This window comes from Asterias rubens, chromosome 1 (genome assembly GCF_902459465.1).
Source record: "Asterias rubens chromosome 1, eAstRub1.3, whole genome shotgun sequence".
Classification (NCBI taxonomy): Eukaryota; Metazoa; Echinodermata; class Asteroidea; order Forcipulatida; family Asteriidae; genus Asterias; species Asterias rubens.
This window is the reverse complement of record NC_047062.1, coordinates 11,039,738-11,060,558: the sequence shown is the minus strand read 5'-3', so window position 1 is coordinate 11,060,558 and position 20,821 is coordinate 11,039,738. Positions and strand designations below refer to the sequence as shown.

Sequence of the window (20,821 nt, the reverse complement as noted above, 5' to 3'; positions counted from 1 at the left end):
GAGGTATAGGCTGAGACACATTGTTTTTTTTTAAGATCTTAATGACCATCAAAAAGCGCCCTCTGTTGGACAACTTCCTTCAGGCCAAGGACATACATCTATGGACGCGTCAGGTGAAAATAGCTGATTAGTCGTAAAAATAATCTTGCGTTCATAAGGTCACATCACACAGCACCGCGAGACCCAACACAACAACCCATAACAACATCCGCTATACAATCGTGTACAAAACATGCTTGCTTTCACGATGGGCGCACATATTCTTTTTGGTTTTTACCCCATGGGCATGTTACGCAACATGTCCTCGTCGTCACTGGTGAGGACCTAAATAAAAGATGAAACCGACTGTGGTTTCGGCAATAAACCACCCTCGCCGATACATTGAAACCGACTTCTGTACGACCTCTAGGCCTATTCGCCAGCAAGCATTAAATAAATGACATCTGCATCTGTTTAATAACTGGTGTGGCTATCCCGTACATAATAAGATGAATCTCAAATACTGAATTATGAGATGATACATTTACAGGTTCAATCTACAGTGGGGATGGTGCACTCAAATAAGAAACAAAACGGAAGGCAAAAGGCCTAAATTAATAGTCTATAACCATTTCGGATTACATGACACTACATGCAGCACAGTAAAAGTTTTCGAAATCTGTATTCGCGTCGTCCGTGGATTGTAGCATTCAGGTCTGTAACTTAATAGTACAGTATTTAGAAATGTTTGAGGTGTTATAAAACAAATATTGACTGCTTTTACTCGTGAAATGGTTAAACCATAGCACTCGAAGCAGTCATATACTAGCTCACATAAAACAAGCTGGTACGTAGGCGAAAGACATTAGCAATTGATTGTTGGTAAGCCCTATAAAGGTAAGCCTGGAATTCTTCAAAAAGGCATATGATGATGATATACTGGGGGGTCGTCTCTGCCATTTTGAAGGTTGTCTACACTCAGATGGTTTCCAATGTCTGGTTCCCAGCAGTTCCACGCATGCATGGTTGGTTGATCTACCTCCATGTTTGTACTACAAAGAATACATTCATTGCAATTTGACTCCCAACATGGTCCCGCAGGAAGGTGGTAAATTCTTGTCATCAGAGGATAAGTTGTTTCCGTGTTATTTACGAACCATCGAATTCCCATCGATAAGCTCACGGAGATATGCAATGCAGCCCAGCTTTCCTTGCTGCATAGAGAAACAAAAACTACCGTGAGCACCTTGTTGTTTTTAACAAGCCAAGATAAATAAATACCCAACTACTTGCAATACAAAATGAAAGTGAAACGAAGGGTTAAGCTGAGTAACAAAGGGGAATTTTAGCTGTTGCAAACTGCTTACCAACAAAATTACACCAGGGTCAAATTATTTAAAAGTAAGCCAGAAAAGGAATAAGCCAGAGATAGACTAGTACTCTTTACCTAATTATGGGATCTATTCACAATTAATAATATTATCGAGTTGAATTAAACGAGTTGAAGTTTGCCAAAATGGAAAAACTCCAACCTGATGTGTCAGATTACAAATCACTGAAATAATTTTTTAACTTCCTCATTTGATTTCGTTCTTTAGCAATAAGCAATTTTAAATATCATCTTATAATTCCTACAAAACATATAATTTGCAATATTATGACGAAACCTGTTCTTTTTACTTATTTCTCACTCCTTATTTCTTATTTTATCTTCCTACTAAACACTATTCTGCAATATTATGATGAAACCTGGGTTTTTTTGTACTTATTTCTCACTCCTTATTTCTTATTTTATTTCGCCAATTGAGATTAAAAATAATAGCTGTCGGCAAACCATAACTGCCTTTTTCCTATTGTTCTATTAGTGCTATGATAACTTTCTCACTTCTCATTTCAAGGATTTTGTTGAAAACGGTGTTTTACTAGGTTGTTTTTTTATACATGTACATATATCTATAAGTACAATTTCAATATTGTAACATTCTAGTATTTTGGCCTGTGGGTTACGAGTTACTATGTAAATAAACCTATAGTTATACCAAAAAAAGAATGCAGTAAAAAAAAACAGTGGTATATGTTACGACTTGAATTGTTTTATTTTACCTCAACCAAATAAATCTGATCTGGTTTCTCCATTTTGAAGTCTAGTGTGTCCAGGTAGCCAGTGTCAATTCCAATAGTTCGGTCGACATCTCCTGCCTATCAGCAAAATCAAGTTTAAAAGTTGTCTTGTTAAGTCATTTAGATTCGAAGAAATCCTTCCTGAAACTTGTGAGCCGGACCCCGGTGAATCCACGCCGTATCAGAATTACGGCTACGGCTATCATGTTGCTAAGAATGTTGTTAAGGATGTCCTATACATCAACACATGATGACGGTGTAAATCTAGCCATAGCCTAAGCTGCTGGTGGTCTAAGGTAAAATAAACATGGCGTATTGTGTATTTGTACAGCGTGCACACACAGCCTGACCTTCTGATAAATGCAAACGGTCGTTTGTATTTACATTGAAGATAATGACCACCAATAGATTTGTCAGTAGGCCTATATGAACTTTGTTTATAAGTGTTACCTCCCATTCTTTGAGTATTCTGGCAGGCACAATACTGCAGGTCATATGAAAAAGTTGACATTTTGTGTCATAATTTCCACATAAATCCAAGAATTATGAAAGTAAAAGCTGGACAAGTTTTGAGATGTGCCTCTTTCATCATATCAAAAGTTGATAAGAATTAGACAGTGCAAACTCCATAAAATATAAGATTTTATGTTTTTTTCCATTAGGCTATGTACAAATCGTGCCTGCGGGAAGTCCAGGCTCTGTGGCTCTTTTGCAAACATGTGATGTCACAGGTCACATCGTCTATACACACAATGGGGTAATTTTTAACTGCATTTTTCATTTGTGGTTTATTTCCAAATTTACAGTATAAAATTGTCACTAATAATAGTCCTAACATTGCTATCAAAACAGGATGTTAAAACAACACATTTTCTGTTACCATTTTCCCTTCCAAATTGTGAAAAAAAAATGCTGTAGATTTTACGAATTAATCTAATAGTGTTGAGCAACAGGGAAAGACAATTGTGCTTTTTTATATGCCCTCTCTTGCCTTAATGTATTTTGGGGGATTTAGGAGACATACGCCTTTTGGCAATAGTTATTTTTTTAAATTTTTTTTTATGCTCTCCTGGGCACCCCACTGTTGTTTTACTTTGTTCTCTTAAATATGTTTAATGTATGTACATGTGCTTGTAAATGTGATTGCCCGAATAAATATAAATAAATATTATTATTATTATTAATTCCACCTCCTCTTGTTGGCTCGGTATGTGCACCCGATTCTAGCTTTATTTTCCCAGATATTTTATGGAGAAAAACAGGATAATTTTGACATTTTTGAAAAGTGACAACTTTTAGAAAAGTTGCTACCAAAAGTGAAAAATGTTATTTAAAAATGCACCCGTTACTCTTATTTAAGTTGATTTTTGAGGTTGAACAAAGAATTGACTAGAGTGGGATTCGAACCAACAACCTCCGGATTAACGTGCCGGCGCTCTACCAACTGAGCTATCTAGCCCTATATTGGCGGCGTCCCTATTTTGTCAATATCTTTGTTTGGGGGTGCCAGTCAGAAGCCATACAAACGTTAACTGCCGTGTAGCAAGGGATCATACCCAAATTACAATACAACCTGGAAGCAGGAGCCAGGGGATCACCTTAAGGGGATGCGACGTTTTGTTTCAGATATCAATATAAACCACAAGGGAAACTGACTGAGTAAATTTTGAAATGATTTTTGGGGTTGAACAAAGAATTGACTAGAGTGGGATTCGAATCAACGACCTCCGGATTAACATGCCGGCTAGTCAATTCTTTGTTCAACCCCAAAAATCATTTCAAAATTTACCCAGTCAGTTTCCCTTGTGGTTTTTATTGATATCTTATTTAAGTTCTCAGAGAATGAAGCGGTTTTGAGTTTTGAAAAGCAATTGTGACAGCTTTCCAAATGTATCTAACTGTCTATTTTGGGGTCACTACTTCCTTTGCCAAATGTATTTCAAATTCAGATGATTAGGTCTTCCTCCACGGGTGTCAAAGTATTTCCATTTTGTGAAACTCTGTAAATTGTTTAGTTTTTGTGGCGCGAAATACCTCGGTCTTTTCAGTTCACTGCGAGTTTGTCAAGGAACTTCGGAAGCAGCCTAGTCCGTTTTAGGTTGTATTGTTTGAAAGAAATAACATGAATTTACCTGAATGAATATTCTTTTCATATTGAGCAGCAAGGTTTCCATTAACGTACCAAAGTAGCTACGTAAACTCGTAATTTCCTGCCTTTGGTAACCCCGGAAGTGTTCCATGATACTCAACCCTTTCTTGTCCGCAAACGAAAGCAGTTCCTTGAAACTTATCTGCGGAATTGAAAGTGTTGATTGTGTAATGGTTAACAAATTACTGGTAAGAGTTCGTGTTGCAACACAGTGGAAAAAGATATCTGTATAATGACTTGCACTGGTTCTGAAAAAAAACTGTGGTGTTTCACGACGTTTCGATCAACGCTCTGATCATCTTCAGGCGAAAGTCAGCCTCTGAAGCTGAATGCTGCTTCAATAGTGTGTGATTGTAGATCAGCTTGAATTTTACTGTTTAGTGGTGGGTTTTTTTTAATATAAGTAACAGTGTGCTGAGAAAATGATATGGTGCGCATAATAATTATATGATTAGATGATCATTGGTGAAAATGTGCAAGTGAAAGCTAGACTTTGTGGTTTGCGTAAACACCAAGAACATCTCAAATGATTTGCAGTATGTCTTTATCATCCCCATCAATGACCTGGTGAACTGGGTCTTACACGGGAATGCATGCTTCTAATAATATAGTTTTTAAAACAATAAATCAATTCACACCCTCTGCTCTAGTGTAAATAAGCCACAACCAAAATGTGAACATGGAAACCAATTCAGTGGCTACCTTTTTGTAAGAACAACGTAATGCCAATGTGTTGCAAGTAAAATACAGTTTTTGTTAAAAGGCACTTTACACTTTTGGTAACTGTCAAAGACCAGCTAAAAACTTTCTTTTTATCAACGCTTAACTCTGTTTGGATAACTCTAAATTGCATCTTTTTGATTTGTACCAAGTCTGTACTGTAATGTTCAATACAACATCATGTTCATATAACCTGCGCAAGGAGTGTCAAGTTGACATATTATATTTGCGCTTTACAAATGGCCATCATTATTATTATTATTTATAACGAGAGCCGATTGTACTCACTTGATTATCTGATGACGTGTCTAATCTCTTGAACAATGCTTCAGTATCTCGGAAGTCTTCCCCAAATAGTCGCGTCTTGTCCTCATCTGTAAACTTTGAAGGTTTCTGAATGAAAAACGAGTTTTGGAACACCACAGGTGTTGTTATAACGGGTGATCACAGGGTCAACGGCATTTATTACATTGCATACCAGTGACATTTAAAGGCACTGGACCCTATTAGTAATTACTCAAAATAGTGTTGTTGTAACAGCTTGGTGTCATGGAGCAATGGAGAGCAATGGAGAGCAATGGAGAGCAATGTAGAGCTGTTGATAAGAAAATTGTGAAAAATGGGTCCCTCTGAAGTAACGTATAGTTTTTGAGAAAGAGGTAGTTTCTCACCCATATATTAAAAGACTCCAGGCCTGAAGCCCTTTATAATTATAGGCATGAAGGCACACATTGTGTGCAACAATGGTGTTTTTTCTTTCATGGCCCTCTTGGTTTTTCTTAGTCCCATCTTTGATGACCGAGTTAAAATTTTCACAGATAGATGCATATTTGAGGGACACACAAACTGACTATACTGGTCTTTGACAACATTACCAAAGGTTTTCTATGCCTGTAATGGACTGCCCAAAACAGTGTACGGTTTAAGTGTAAACAGATGCCTGGGAAATAGAGTTTCGTTCTGACCTCGGGCCTTGCGGGTTTTTAACAGGATAATTGCTAAAAATTACGATTCTTGTGCTAAATCCATGGTGTGACCAACCGCGTGCAGGGCCTTTTCGTGTACTTTAGATAAGGTTATAGTAGCACTATAAAATGGAAATTGCACGGGTAAGCATGAGTTGGGCTGCTACGCAGCTCCTATGACATTGGGCTTTGTAGTAAGACTGTACGGTCTATACCTTATGCATGGCAGTATTAAACTCGTCTACGCTGATGGTTCCACTCTCGTCGATATCACACTCGTCCAGTACCTGCATGAATCTCGACATTGACGCTACAAGTTCACCGTGTTCCTTTGCAGCACTCTCTAGTTTTCTTATTTTATCTGCACGTTGACTGCACAAATTTCAATGCAATCAACATTTTTTCCCATTATTGGTAAAAAAAAAAGGAGGATAGTAAACAAATTAAGTACAATTTGTTTAGTCAAATGCAGTCAAGAACAGTTCAAGAAAATAATAAATTAAAATGAAATGAAAAAATATATATTATGAGCGCCATTCAGAGTAAACCAAAAAGGGGGCATTTACAGGAGCCAGAAAGGCTTGTTCTGAAATGCCTGAATATAAAAAGTAAAAACTATTTTACATATATATTTTTAAACAACTTTACTCAAAGAGGACATACATACATAAAGATGTATTATATATAAAAACTGGCAACAATGAGGACGGAGTTATAACGATAAGGAACGGGCAAGAATACATACAAACTGAGCTGAGTAATGGTTAAACAAATTAGATACAACAAACTAAATTTGTATATACCTAATGCAAAAATTTAAATTATTATTAAAAATAAATTTATATGTATTTCTGAATTACTTGGCAAGTTTTGTCTCGGGATGTGGGATTCTCTCAGACTCAATGATTCGGTCTTTGAATCGTTCCTTCAAGACATCCTTCATGACTTCTTTCTCTCCTGCAGAGTACTGCAAAGGATTTAAACAAAAAACGTTTTAGAAACAGAATGATTAAATTTAAATACTTTGGTTTCGATTAAAATATAAATGCTTAAAGGATTTGGGTTCTTTTTATAGGACACAAAACACAATATCCACAGATTTACATGTAACTTGCATAGCTTGAAGAAGTATTACTTCCTAGTGAGCTTTTGAGAAATGGGTAAAACAATGTCATGAAAATAATTGTTCGTCTCAGTGAGTACTGGTAAATATGTTGTACATGTTAAAATAATGTTCGTATCCTGAGACGAAAATCATTTTTATTGTTTACATTGTTTAACTCATTTCTCAAAAACTACAGCATCTCAGCATCTAAAGTAATACTTTAAAGGACCTTTCTATCCTCATCATCTTCACTATATTAAGACTTTGTTTAAAGGAAAGTTTGAAGTTGTGATATAAAAAGACTTTGAGAATGCAGTATACGAGTGTATGAGATGGCAAGTTGTTCAAAAGACGAGGTGCATTGCACATGTTTAAGGTCAAAGTTCTCAAGTATACAAACCAGAAGAATCCCAATCGTCTTGTCATTCCTTTTGCCAAAACGTTCCCGGGGATCCCACAGCTTGGGTAACTCTGCTAATCGTTGAACCTTCTTCAGAAATGAATCTTGATGTTCCATTGACAGATACCAACCTAAAAAGATCACACACAATTGGGCACAAATAAATATACTTTAATTATTTTTGGGGTTGAACAAAGAAAACTATAATAGAGCGGGATTCGAACCAACGATCAATATGTTGGCGGTCTCACTATGTGTCAAAATCTTTGCCTTACAACCGTTATGCTGTCGTGTTGGGGATCAAATGCAAGTTTACGATACAAGAAAGGTATATAGCCAAGTTGTGATTTTTTTAAGCATTCCCCTCTTTCCCCGTTCAGCATATCATGGTGTTTTTTAAAGCATGACTCGCCATTGTCAGAACTACACATTTTTTAAAGTTAACTTTTCATTTAAATATTCACGGCAAAACTGTGTATGTTGTTGTTGACCCTTTGTTAATAGTAGTATGGAAAACCATATTACCGTATTACCGTCGGGCTAAGTATTTTCGATTAGAGTAAAACATTCAGCAACTTCTAAAAAGTCTACTGCTGATATTGGCGCGTTTTGTTATAAAAAACACTTAAATCTCCAGCCACACATAAAGTTCGGCTGCCTGAAACCAAAATGTGTCTGGGGTCGACCCAGTGTCGCTCCTAATTTACTGGTTCGGCGAGACTCTGAAGCACCTGTCTAAACCGGTTGTAAGTTTCATTTTTATATTAGGCATCCTCCATAATGGATTCCAATAATGTCAAAGATATTCCCTTCATGCAAACACCATTTGACTTGTGTTTTCAATCTTCACATGCATGTCTTTCCCCGATGGGGTTTTCCTTCAACATATACAATGGGCATGTGGTGTATTAAACCTGAGGGAGTGGGGAATGGGCCTTTCCCCTACCCCTCCCCCAATCATAACGTTTACCCCCTCCCCAAATCAGAACCCCGCCCTAATGAAATTGACAACAATTAACCCCACCTCCGAACTGAGGTATTCGCCCTCTCTGCCCTCGACCCACACCCCCACCCGCCATGTTTGGATAATACGTCAGTGAACTGAAAAGGTTACGGTTTAACAATTCAGAAAGACTATAAAATAACAGGAAAACTATATAAAAAAACCAATACTGCCTTTCGAGTGTGAACTTACGATCTTTACACATTGCCCTTTAGTCTTTATACGGCATTATAAATTATTATTTAATGTTGACACGATACATGCATGGTGTGATTTGTCATTTCTGTTGTCAGACTATACTAGTTTTATTGTTATCACGATCGAGTTACGACCTCAACATTCTATCATGAGTGCCTTCCCGGAACCTAGTGTGCCATTTTGGTCGCCGTACAAAGATAAGATTCCATAGCCACGTAATCCTGTTTTTGCTTTCGGTGCTCCAGGAATTGGAACTGACTTAAATGTCAGCGTTAAAGACCCTGGACACTATTGGTAATTGTTAGAGACTATAGTCTCCTCACTTTGTGTATCTCAACATAATTATGCATATAATAACAAAACCTGTGGAAATTTGAGCTAAATCGGTCGTCGAAGTTGCGAGATAATAATGAAAAAAAAAACCTTGTCACACGAAGTTGTGTGCTTTCAGATGCTTGATTTCGAGACCTCAAATTCTAAATCTGAGGTCTCGAAATCAAATTCGCGGACAACTACTTCTTTCTCAAAAACTACATTACTTCAGAGGGAGATGTTTCTCACAATGTTTTATACTATCAAGCTCTCCCCATCACTCATCACCAAGTAAGGTTTTATGCTAATAATTATTTTGAGTAATTACCAATTGTGATTTAAAGATGAAACAACTATACTTGTATACGTCATAATACATCTAAAAGTATTGGCTGCTTTGGTCACGTTTGGGGATTATCTGTTAGAACTGCCTTACAAACTAACCACTCTCAAACTAATTATTTGGTTTGCGGTGTATAATTGTGTTTTTTGAGAAATTGTCTTGCGGAGTAGATTTTCGGAATTCGGGAGACACCTCAGTTCTGAAAAGAACTTGTTAACTAAAACATAAACCTGGGTGTAGGCATCGGAAGGGACTTCTACTTTCGCTTCAGTGGATCGAGTGAACTTCTCATTGTTAACTTCACTTATACCGCGGATTTCTATTAATTGGTCTCAACTTTTCGACAGAGCTTGCTATATAGTTATCACTCTCAAATCAGGCATGCAACTGTTAACTCCCCGCCCCCTAAAAAGAGGACAGTACAACATTTCAGTGGTTTTGTAAAGAGAATTTTTAAAAAGAGAAAAAGTTGTACACTTGTCAAATTAATACTTCACATAGAATAGTCACAAATGACACATACAAAAGGAATTTACATTCCCACTTTTTATAATGAACTGAGCCCAAAGATTCAGAAATACAGTTTCAATTGCAATGAAAACATTACACCAATTATTTTCAGAAAACATGTATATTGATACATCCAATAGTGAGAACCCATATAGGGACTACAAACCCAATCCAAAGGTCAATGTGCCAGAGTTTGGGATTCGAACCGGGTCCACATATATAGGTGAAGGCAGTACCAAACCCGCCGAGTCAACTTGAATGCCAGAACACGTACCTTGCAGATGATCGCAATCGCACGGAATTATTTCAAAAACGCTGAGGGGGAATTCCACCTTAATTTACTCATAATCAACATTTATTTTTGCATAAAAACTTATAGTTGAGTTTTTAACGAGCAATGTAGAGATGTTGAACGGCTCCCTCTGAAGTAAAGTAGTTTTGAGAAAGAAGTAATTTCGCAATTATATAATAAATTACTTCAGCCAAAGGCCTTTTATTATGATGAAAGCACACAAAGTAATGCAGCAAGGGTGCTTTTTCTTTCATTATATTCAGGCAGATTCGATGACCAAGTGATCCAAACTTTTAACAAATTTGTTATTTTATGCGTAAAGTTCGATACATCAAGCACTGCAGGGTCTTTGACATTTACCAAACGTGCCCATAACAGTGCCTATATTTTACTACTTAAAAAATACACATGACTAGAAAACCTTACCATCAAAGCAGTGAATTGGGTAGTTACATAGCATTCCTCCGTCCACAAAGTAGTCATGCGTTTTGTTAACTGGATGGGTTACTTGTACTGGGCAAAACACACCTGTATAAAATGGGTGAAATAATATACTACTAAGTATACAGTGCCGACACATATCGGTGTATGATGGGTAAAAACCAAAATTTACATTCTTCATCCCCGATGCAAATTTATCATCTATTATAACTTTAACATATACTGTGAAATAGTATAAGCAATACATGTTGCCTTTTAAAAGTTATGTATATCTTTTTGAAGATTTCAATCGATGTTCGTTTTGTGAGATTTTATGACCAATTTGGTGAGAACCGTGTCCTCTCCGGACAAATAAAACATAAGAAAACAGATTTTACACAAATATTGGTTGCAAATGGAACATAGGCCTAGCAAATCACGAGGTAAAATTTCTGAACTGTTCTATTTCAGGGAACAATTTCAGGGACCAATTTCACGGCTCCTTGACCGTAAACAAAAAAATCTGTGCTTGCAGAAGCAGGAAATTCACGTTACAGGCATTTAAAAAAATACGCTTGCATGCAACAGATGGCGCAGATATTCAGCGCTTGCACATTTAGCGGAGACTGGTGATCGTTGCAGAATACGGTGATAAGCAGAGCCATGAAATTGGGCCCAGAGGCGAAACCAAGTGAAATGGAATAGTAGTCCGGTGAAATGGAATAGTAGTCCGGTGAAATGGAAGTCAATATTCATTTCTTCTAAATTGTTTGAATAAAATGAATTCTTTAGTTATTTTATACATTGTGTATTTCGCGCACAAAACCTTGTCATTTGATATGGCTTAGAATCGAGGGGGTAGTCATAACACAGACACATTTATTTTGACTGGCCTGACGAGCTATTTGTTTAAAGTTATTTATTTATCGAGATCTGTGCATGGAGATAGAAATGTAATGGTTGGAAGGGGTGTATGTGGGGGGGGGGGTTAAAGACTAACCTGGAATGCAAGCCGACATTCGTACAGCCTTCCTGATCGGCATATCTGGTGTTGTTTTAACATGACAGTATGTACAGTCCATACTGTTCATATTGGTTACAGTGATGCACAACTCACGCTTGGTTTTACTGTACAGCTAAGGTAGAAACGTTAAAAAAAACATCATACGAAGTTAAACAACTTAGGAATTGACTTTATTATAAGACTTTGGCCTAGAACAGCTCAAATCCTGCTAAGCAATAAAAAGGTTTACTAACGAATTGTAATGTAATGTTAAATGCTTGTGTGTGTTACAAAGGCACTTGACACTATTGGTACACCGTTAGTAATATACTCAAAATAATTGTTAGCATAAAAACGTCACAAATAACTTGGTAACGGTTGCATTTTGTCTCATTTGCTGTACTCGTTATTTACATAAATTATTAAGACTGTGTCAGTACTTCTGTCAGCAATTTTATGGTTAAAAACGCTGATGACACGACTCATGTGTGTGGATTAATTGAAAATGACGAGACATCGTACTGAAATGAAGTGCATTCTATTGTTAACCTGAGAACAATCTAGAATTAAATGTCAGCAAAACAAAGGAATTTATTATTGATTTTCGCAAAAATCCTGCAGCTATTGCTCTGAAGTGGAAACAGTGAAATGTTAAAAAATTTCTTGAAATGAGATTTGAAATGGGATGTAATGCCGATTCCATAGTTGAGAAAGGTCAGCAAAGGGTTATTTTTCTTGAGACGGCTGAGAAGTTTCCATGTCAGTCAGCCACTTCTGTTGAAGTTCTACCGAGCGGTGATTGAGAGTGTCTTACAGAATGATCAGCCGGATCGTTCGCACTGCAAGTAAGATAATTGCCATTGCCAACTCACATCACTTGATCAACTGTATCTCTCTCTCGAGTAAAAAAAAACACGAGCCCCCTCTATTTAGATGACAAGTTTCACCCGGCAAATGACCTCTCTCAGCCAATGTGGTCAAAGAATTGATTCCGTTCAATTAAATATGGTTCTAATCAAATTTTGCCGAGTTTTTACCCCACAGCTGTTCGTATTCCTAATTATGGATTTTAATCAAAATGTTGATTTCTGACTTCTTTAATAACGTGTTGTTTTTGTCTTTGTATTTCGCCTGCATAATTATAACACTTTTCATAAGTGTTTATAGATTCGATGTATTTTGTATGAATTGTAAGTCTGTAGTGTGCATTTTTGTAGGCCTATGGCATATTTTTTAGACACACAAAACCAAAATACATTTCACTGTACAATTATATTTTATCTGTGGCAATAAAACATTAATAATAATAATAAAATAATAACGAGCGATGGAGAGCTGTTGATAGTATTGTAAAACCATTGTGAGAAACAGCTCTCTCTGAAATAACGTAGTTTTTGAGAAAGAGGTGGGCCTAATTTCTAAGGCAAATAAGTTAAATAACTCCAGGCCTGAAATGTTTTATTGTGCATCTGAAAGCACACACATTTTGTGCAACAAGGGTGTTGTTTCTTTCACTTTTCTCTTGTAACTTCGACGACCATTGTAGTCCATTAGTTTTCACAGATGTGTTATTCACATGTAGGGATACACCAAGTGAGAGAACTCATGGTCTTTAAGAATTACCAACGGTCACGCAGAGCTCTTTATTACTTGGTAGACACTTTGTTGAGCGCCGTTTTCGAGTCAATTGCCTAGTGAAATGCGCCCCATGCTTCAATCTCTTGTTCGAGTGGTGACAGTTTTGCTCTTTTGAGAGTCGGTTTGTGTCACTCTTTATGAGTGGTATTTGAATGAAGTTCACTCTGAATCGAGTTGAATGTATACCCTTATTTACTTTAAACAAAACTTTCCGCCATACGGCTCTTTGAAAGAGTGGTTTGGCGGACAAAATGAGTAGTTTTTTTTCATGGATAAGAATTGGATTGTCAATTCTACTATACCTCTTCAAATGTCAAGTCAGCATTGCCCATTTTTGACTTGACTTTCTCACCAAACCATCGATTTATCTTCTCGCCGGGATGGCAGCCGTAATGCAGCAACATGTTCGGTAGAAAACTCAGTACGCCAAACCTTGCATCTGTAATCATGAATATTCATATTAGTTAAACTATTTATGTGACGTCACTCTATTGATGAAAGTGTATAGTGAGGTCTCGAAATCAAATTCAAATATTTTAGAGGAAAATTACTTCTTTCATGAAAACTACGTTACTTTTTAATAGAGGGAGCCGTTTCTCATGTTTTACACTATCAACAGCTTTCCATTGCTCGTTCCTAGTAGGCTTTCACGCTAACAATTATTTTGAGTAATTACCAATAGTGTCCAGTGCCTTTAAAACATCATTCTTGTTCAACAAAATTCACAAATTTATTGTTAACTTGACATTGTGTTCGATATTGTTGCAAGCACTTAATAGAGTACGCATATATATTTTGCAAAATAGTTATATAATGTAACCAAACGTCTTTTGACAAAGTCTATAGGGCCTCCACGAGATTAGTTCAGGTCAGAGATTAGATTCTAAAATGTAAATTTTAGTTTCAAAGCTATACGGTGTACTCGCCTTCGGCTCGTATAGAGATAGCTCTATGATTCTATGAATGAAGCTACACGTTCTCGTCCATTCTCCTGAACTGAATACATGATAATTCCGAATAAATTGACCTCCTAAAGCATATATTGAACGCCCCCCCCCCCACACACACACAAACGCACACACCAAGCCTCCTTTTATAAACTAAGATTTTCATGAGAAATGACAACTAAGTTTTACGTTGTCTTAACAGACCCCAATTGTGAGAATATAGTGCTCCACATTAATATGGAGAAAAGACGAGAGACAAAACTTGGTCACAGTTTAAAAAAACAAGACATCCGTTTTGTGCCTAGCACAAAAACAAAGTATTCGGGATGACCTAAAGTTAAACGCAGCACTTTCATGAATATTATACAAAAAATATATATAAAACAACATTGCAGCTTCACTTCGGCCCGAACATTCTATACTTTGTGTCAAATTGACATCAATTGAATTTGAGGTAGGAAATGCTGGCCTCCAAAATATACTGCACCCACTCACCCACTTACTTATTAAACTGCCCTGGAAAAGGGGAAAGAATCTTGGACGGGAGGGCGACAGATTATTCAGCTCACTTGAGCCCAGCCCGGCAATCTATGGTTTTACCGTCAATTAAAAGGTTGTAAAGGTCCGCTATTTGGTTCGAGCCATTTTATTACAAACAGAATGCTATTGACAAGGAGTTGAATATGGGCAGATGTTTTATATGGAGCAATCAAGCTGTGGAATGTTTTAGAATGATTCAACGTGGAGTTGGTTACGTCACTGCACCCAACAAAGGGTCGGGCTAACGGTTTTTATAGCACATTGTTTGCAAGGAGGTAAATGAAGAGCCGCGGACTTTGCATTGAAGTCGATTGACTTGTAATTTAACGGTTAACATTCTTCTAATAAGGACTCAAAAACCTGCCACGGTGCTGTCGGAGCTCTTTTGCTGTCTAGGCAGAAAAACATTGCAACTCTCTCCTCAATGAAGCAAGCTGGCAATGGCATCAATTATGACTATCAAAAAAGGCTCCAAAACTATGCTGTACGAATACTTTTTTCTCAACCCAAATACACCACACACTTCTCCGACCGTATACTTTACCTCTTACACAACGCACCATCACCTTCAAAACACGCAAAAAGCAATCTCAAGGGAGTCAAACGAACTTCTTTCCACGGAACACCACAAAACCTAAAAAAATTGGTCTTCGCCCCAGCAACAATCTAATAATTCCTCGCACTTACAAAACGGTCCTTCTCAGTTGCTGGTCCCGGAGTCCAAAATTAAAAACTAATCTGTTATCTTCACGCCCATAAACTTTCCATTTTGATTATTTTCAAGCTTTGTTCACATTGATAACACCACCACTGTGACGTATGTAGATCAATGGTAAGGGAGGTATATATTCAAATTATGTGACGAGTTAACTCTGTGTGCTCATGAAGAAATAAGAACTTATTCCTCAATAACCTTTGCTGCTGATGAAATGTCCCGACTGTTTAATGACAGGACAGAGAATAATGCCGGTGTCGCATGCAATTATGTCCTCTTTGCAGTATTATCCGGAGGACAATATTGCATATGCAATAATGTTCGCCGGACGCAATAATGTTCGCATACGCAATCGTGTCCGCCCGGACGCTGCTGCATAATGCAATTGTGTCCGCCCCGAGCAAAACCGTCCTTTAAGTAAATTAAACGCCCTTGGTCGACGGAACATGTTCACCATTTTTACAAGCTTAAGTGCATGTCATGAATGACATGGGAAATGTTCGGCCGTTGGGTATTCGCTGCAATCATACGTGAATATTCATGCTGCATATACGTAGGTTCAGTGCATGCACGCTCGCTTACGCACACACATACATGTACAAGTCATGTATATGTCCACCGGACAGTTTTTGCATAGCCCCGGACACGATTGCATATGCAAAAGTGTCCGATGCGGACAGTTTTGCATGGTGGACACAATTGCATTTGACACCGGTGCATGGTGTAATCATTGTTAGCATTAAAAACTTCCAAAGGAGCAATGGAGAGCTGTTGATATAGTATAAAACATTGTAAGAAACGGCTCCCTCTGAAGCAACGTATTTTGAGAAAAAAAAGTAATTTCTCACTAAAATGTTTGAATTGAATAAGAGACCTCGGCTGAGGTCTCGAATTCAATGCATCTGAAAGCAAACAAGGGTGTTTTTTCTTCCTTTATTTTCCCGCAACTTCGACGACCAATTGAGTCAAAATTTTCACATTGTTATTTTAAGCATTGAGATACACACAAAAATGAGAAGACTGGTCTTTATGACAATCACCGAAGTTTTCCAGTGCCTTTATATACAGGAACAAAGGAAAGAGCAAAAGATGTAACAAATACAGTGTTTGTATTCTACTGTTTGTAGCGTATAATCAAAGTGGTTATTAGACCCACAAACCCGCATTCATCGTGGTTCAATTTCATAGAGATGCTTAAACACAAAACGTGGCTAAGCAAAACAAAACTACGCTGACTAGAATAAGGTTACCAGCCAAACTATACCGTGTCATACACTTGGTGACTATGTATCCCGTTCATTTCTACTCAGCAGAAAATTGCTAAGCAGCTCTATGAAATTTGGCCCGGCGTGTTTATATACTAACCAAGAAACACTTTCCCAATGTCTCCACAAAGGAATTCTTCAATGTCATGTGAATTGTACCCGACACAAACCAAAGCGGTGATCATGGCCCCAGCACTAGCCCCAGCGAATCGAGTGATTTTACTCCAGTATCCGAGCTCTTCAAGAACCTGCGTAAATTATGGATAAAAGTAAACAATAGAAACAATATGTTTAGCTTTAGGTTACTTTGGAAACCAAACAAATAAACAATGCTGATGTTATATCTTGTTTTTAATGTTAACAAAATAAATTGTTAAGATTTTGTAATATCATAAATCATTGGGAGACCAAACAAATAAATCGCGCCGTCAACTTTTATTTAGGTTGATATTATGATTCATAACTCTGGGGCAAGCCAACAAATCACACAGCTCTACGACCGTACGGAGACCAATTCACCCCGATCTAAAAAATGTATTAACTTGGGGCACAATCGCCGTCAACATCGGCAAGTGTAACACCTCTTTCACACGAGAGCAACTATAGCAAGGATCCCTTGTAGCGTGGTTGTAAAGGAACAAAAAAATGGCATCGTGTGAAAGGACAACAATTTGTGTATAATGTCGTGAAAGGACAGCATTTTTGTTGTCCCTTGTGAAATCTTGTCGGAGGCTGGACCTACGAAAAATATTCCGCTAGCGGAAGTTTTGAACCGTTAGGACATGCGTAAAATCATGGAGATAGAAATCTCCCTGGTAAAATCATCGTGAAGGAAACAGCATGCCCGATTTTTACCTCCGTTCAAAATTCATATTAATGACAACACACATCTTTCTAAACTTGAGAATCTACTGAGACTTGAGAAGCTATTGTATAGCAATGTCAAAATTCCGAAGTGTGCCTGCCGACCCGTCGTGCACACAATAATCTACGCAGAATTTTTGTTTGTTCACGACTTGAGTAGGCCCTACTATGGCTGCGAATTAAAGAGAGATAGGGCCTTCCTTTGGTAGTCACTCCAAAATGACCACTTATACAAACTTACTTGGTAAACAGCACTGCAGCTGTTGATTGTGTAAACCATTTCTTAGAAACAATTCCATTCAAATAGGTTTTAAAGAATGGGATTCAAAACATCAATCTGAGAAACGTTTCTACGTGAAACGTTTCTCAGATTGAGTTTTTATTTCAATAACGGATTATTTTTCCGCCGTGGACAAAACCAATATGAAGCAATAGTTTCTTTAGAGTTAGAACTGGCTGCTCATTTATTTTTGTTTACCAGAAAAAATATAATGCTCTAATTTCTTTTGTAGCCGAGTACAACAGTATTATGCCTATCATTATATTGACCTGGCATCAAATTGAACCTTTTCTATTATACGACATTCACCGCCAGGTGTATGTCACATTATCACCGAAAATGAAACGACAATGAAGCACTCCGCATGATCAGCGGGCCTGCTTGCGTAAGCAAAGACCTTGCGCTGCTGGCGGGGCCTGATCCTTTGGAATGAGGTCATTCCGGTTTCAGACAGAAAGGCTTCTTGGAATAACAGCAGACGGTGAACAACACCTATTTAATGTATAACCCTTTTGATAACAAACACAATGCAGAGCAGTACTTGGCCTTTATCATGGCTCACCAATAGTGAACCTTTACTCTTTGAGACATGAACTTGAAGGGACACGGTGCCTTGGATCGGGCGAGTTGGTCTATGGGGGATTAGCGTTCGAAACCGTTTGTTACGAATTGCAATGGTTAGAAAGATGTTTTTACCAGTGGAAAATAATGATCCACACAAATATGCCTCGAAATTATGTGGTTTTTCCTTTTAGTTTTACTTTACGAACTAACACGCTCTGCCATCTTGTGGGCAGAGAAAGGGAATGTGGTTATGCAAATCAGTACCGTACTTATCAAGCAAACTTGATTTAAACTCCTCACAAAAGGTTCCGAAAAGGGTAACATAAACATGTACGGTATAGAGAGACGAAAACTATGTATACAAATTTCCATGTAATTTCCCCTTCAACCTTCTTCCTCTCATGACCGATTATTCTCTCGGTCAAGTGGAAGAGTTTAGTGTCACTCATCAGGAACTGTCTTGTGACGTGACCTTTATAATCTGAGGGTCAAGTTGGAAGTTAAACTTCAGTACAAGGAGAAATTCCTTTGTCACCGAAATAAACAAAAGGGCAAGTCACACGTTCATTTAAGCATGATTAAAGCATTTGTACAGCGGACAAAACTGACCCACGGTAAACCGGGTATCATCGACCACGACCCTCTCGATTGTGGTAGTCAACGGATCATGTCTGTCATTTGTTTGTCCATCCATAGGCTGTGGAACAAAAGCTGTTGCTACACCCGGACCTAGATGTTGCCATTTGTTTAAGATTCACTTTCGCAATACCGTGCTTAAATTTGATTATATAACATGTTGAATTATTCACTATGACATTCTGTAACATTGAATAAACGTACATCTTATATCTTATCTGTTCCGACACAGCTTGCCAGACCGCGCTACTTCCTTTATATTATGACAGGCGACCCACTGGGCGATAACAATGTTCTGTTCCGTATTCACCTGTTATAATCATCCCAATAGTCAACTGTAACATTCAAGTTGGGACCGGTAATGTTCTTACAGTTGGGACGGAACATATGGTATTTATACTTCTTATAGATAAAATATAGAGAACGGACGCACTAGGCGATGACAACACAGTAACAGCTTCCCGGTCACAGTGTTAACGAATTCAAGTTGGGACCGGTGGTATTCTAAAGTTGGGACAAAACATAATATAATGGGTATTACTTCTTTTGAGATAGAATATAGAGAATGGACGCACTAGCCGATAAAAACACCATAACAGCTGTATAATCATCCCAATAGTCAACTGTAACATTCAAGTTGGGACCGGTAGGCCTACCCGGCTGTGTTCTAAATAAAGGTCGGACAGAACATTTGGTATTACCTTAGTATAAACAAACGTAGTATAAACAAACGTAGAGAAGTGGTCCTTTCTCTATGACCTCGGTTTGCACTGTATGAGACCCTTGGTCAGAGAGGGGGTACCTTACCACTCCATTGCACCGTGGATAATATGTCATTGTATTTCACCAATGGTCTATATAATTGGTTCACTATTACCATGTAGAACCTATTTGCTCTTTATGGAGGACGGTTTTATTACTCTTACTTCATACATTATATTTATTTATACATGGGCAAATGCTCAATACAACCCTCCATCCATCTTGTGAGTGTGAGGCATGTCAGTAACTACCATGAAAGAAGAGGTAAAGAGAAAAACGCGCTGGAAAAAAGGTGAAAGATAACATTCCTATAGTATACTTTTGCACACAGAAAGTGAAGACAAAAAGAGAACAATCAAAAACCCCAATTAAAAGAGGAAATCATGTTATTAAAAGAGAAAATCTCACAATCACATGCCTGATGCATGGAGGAGAAGTTTGTCTTCCTCCATGATGAAGTAACCAGTTAAAATTATTTCCTAATATAAATACTTATACTGACCCGAATCGCCCCTGTAGCAGAAAGACCCTTATTTCCTCCACCCTCGAAGACGATATTCTCAAAAGTGAAGTCGTAGCCCCCGAGCTCCGCTGCCTGGTCGGCCGTAAGAATCGGCGAGCGCCCAGCTGTTGATGTTACTGCCGCCGTCGTCAACGCCATGTCGGAACTGTCACCATTGCTGAAGATGCCACCAGCCTTCTTATCTTCAGCTCCATTCACAGCTTTGTATTTGCCGCTTGATTTTGAGGATTTCAATTGCTGGCTCGTCATACTTTTTGTTCCAATCCGTTGAGTGCTTTTAATAAGTTTGCACTTGTATTAAATCTGTGAAACCACGTAGTATTGACCTCCGTTATCCAACACGTTCACGGCACTGGTCATGCTATTCGGGTTGCACGTGTGTTTGTATGCGCTGCATGTCCGTAAGTGACAGCCTTTCTCACTAAATTAGTGTGAAGACATACAGCATACAGCTACGTATGAACGCAAAAGAACGGCCCTGATTAGTAGTAGTAGTCTCTGTGCACGACGATCTCGTCACATTGCTGGCCGATTGGTTACTGTATTACCAACAGAGGGCTTTACCCA

The 20,821-nt window shown here is 37.9% G+C and overlaps 1 protein-coding gene across 2 annotated transcripts; it reads right to left on the bottom strand.

The window, feature by feature from the left end:
• Positions 1-743: 743 nt before the first annotated feature.
• LOC117291448 lies at positions 744-20,661 on the bottom strand. 2 transcript variants are annotated; one of them, XM_033773140.1, is made up of 12 exons: positions 20,234-20,660; positions 16,726-16,873; positions 13,461-13,597; positions 11,518-11,653; positions 10,524-10,625; positions 7,440-7,570; positions 6,795-6,901; positions 6,150-6,306; positions 5,258-5,362; positions 4,233-4,391; positions 2,083-2,178; positions 744-1,193 (listed from the first exon to the last, which is right to left on the bottom strand). In XM_033773140.1, the coding sequence occupies exons 1-12, from the start codon at positions 20,501-20,503 to the stop codon at positions 1,125-1,127; spliced, it is 1,617 nt and encodes a 538-aa protein (XP_033629031.1). In that variant the 5' UTR covers positions 20,504-20,660; the 3' UTR covers positions 744-1,124. The 2 variants fall into 2 exon arrangements, 1 of the variants encoding a protein (XP_033629031.1); XR_004519153.1 differs by having other exon boundaries at positions 1,107-1,193; positions 4,283-4,391; positions 20,234-20,661.
• Positions 20,662-20,821: the final 160 nt, after the last annotated feature.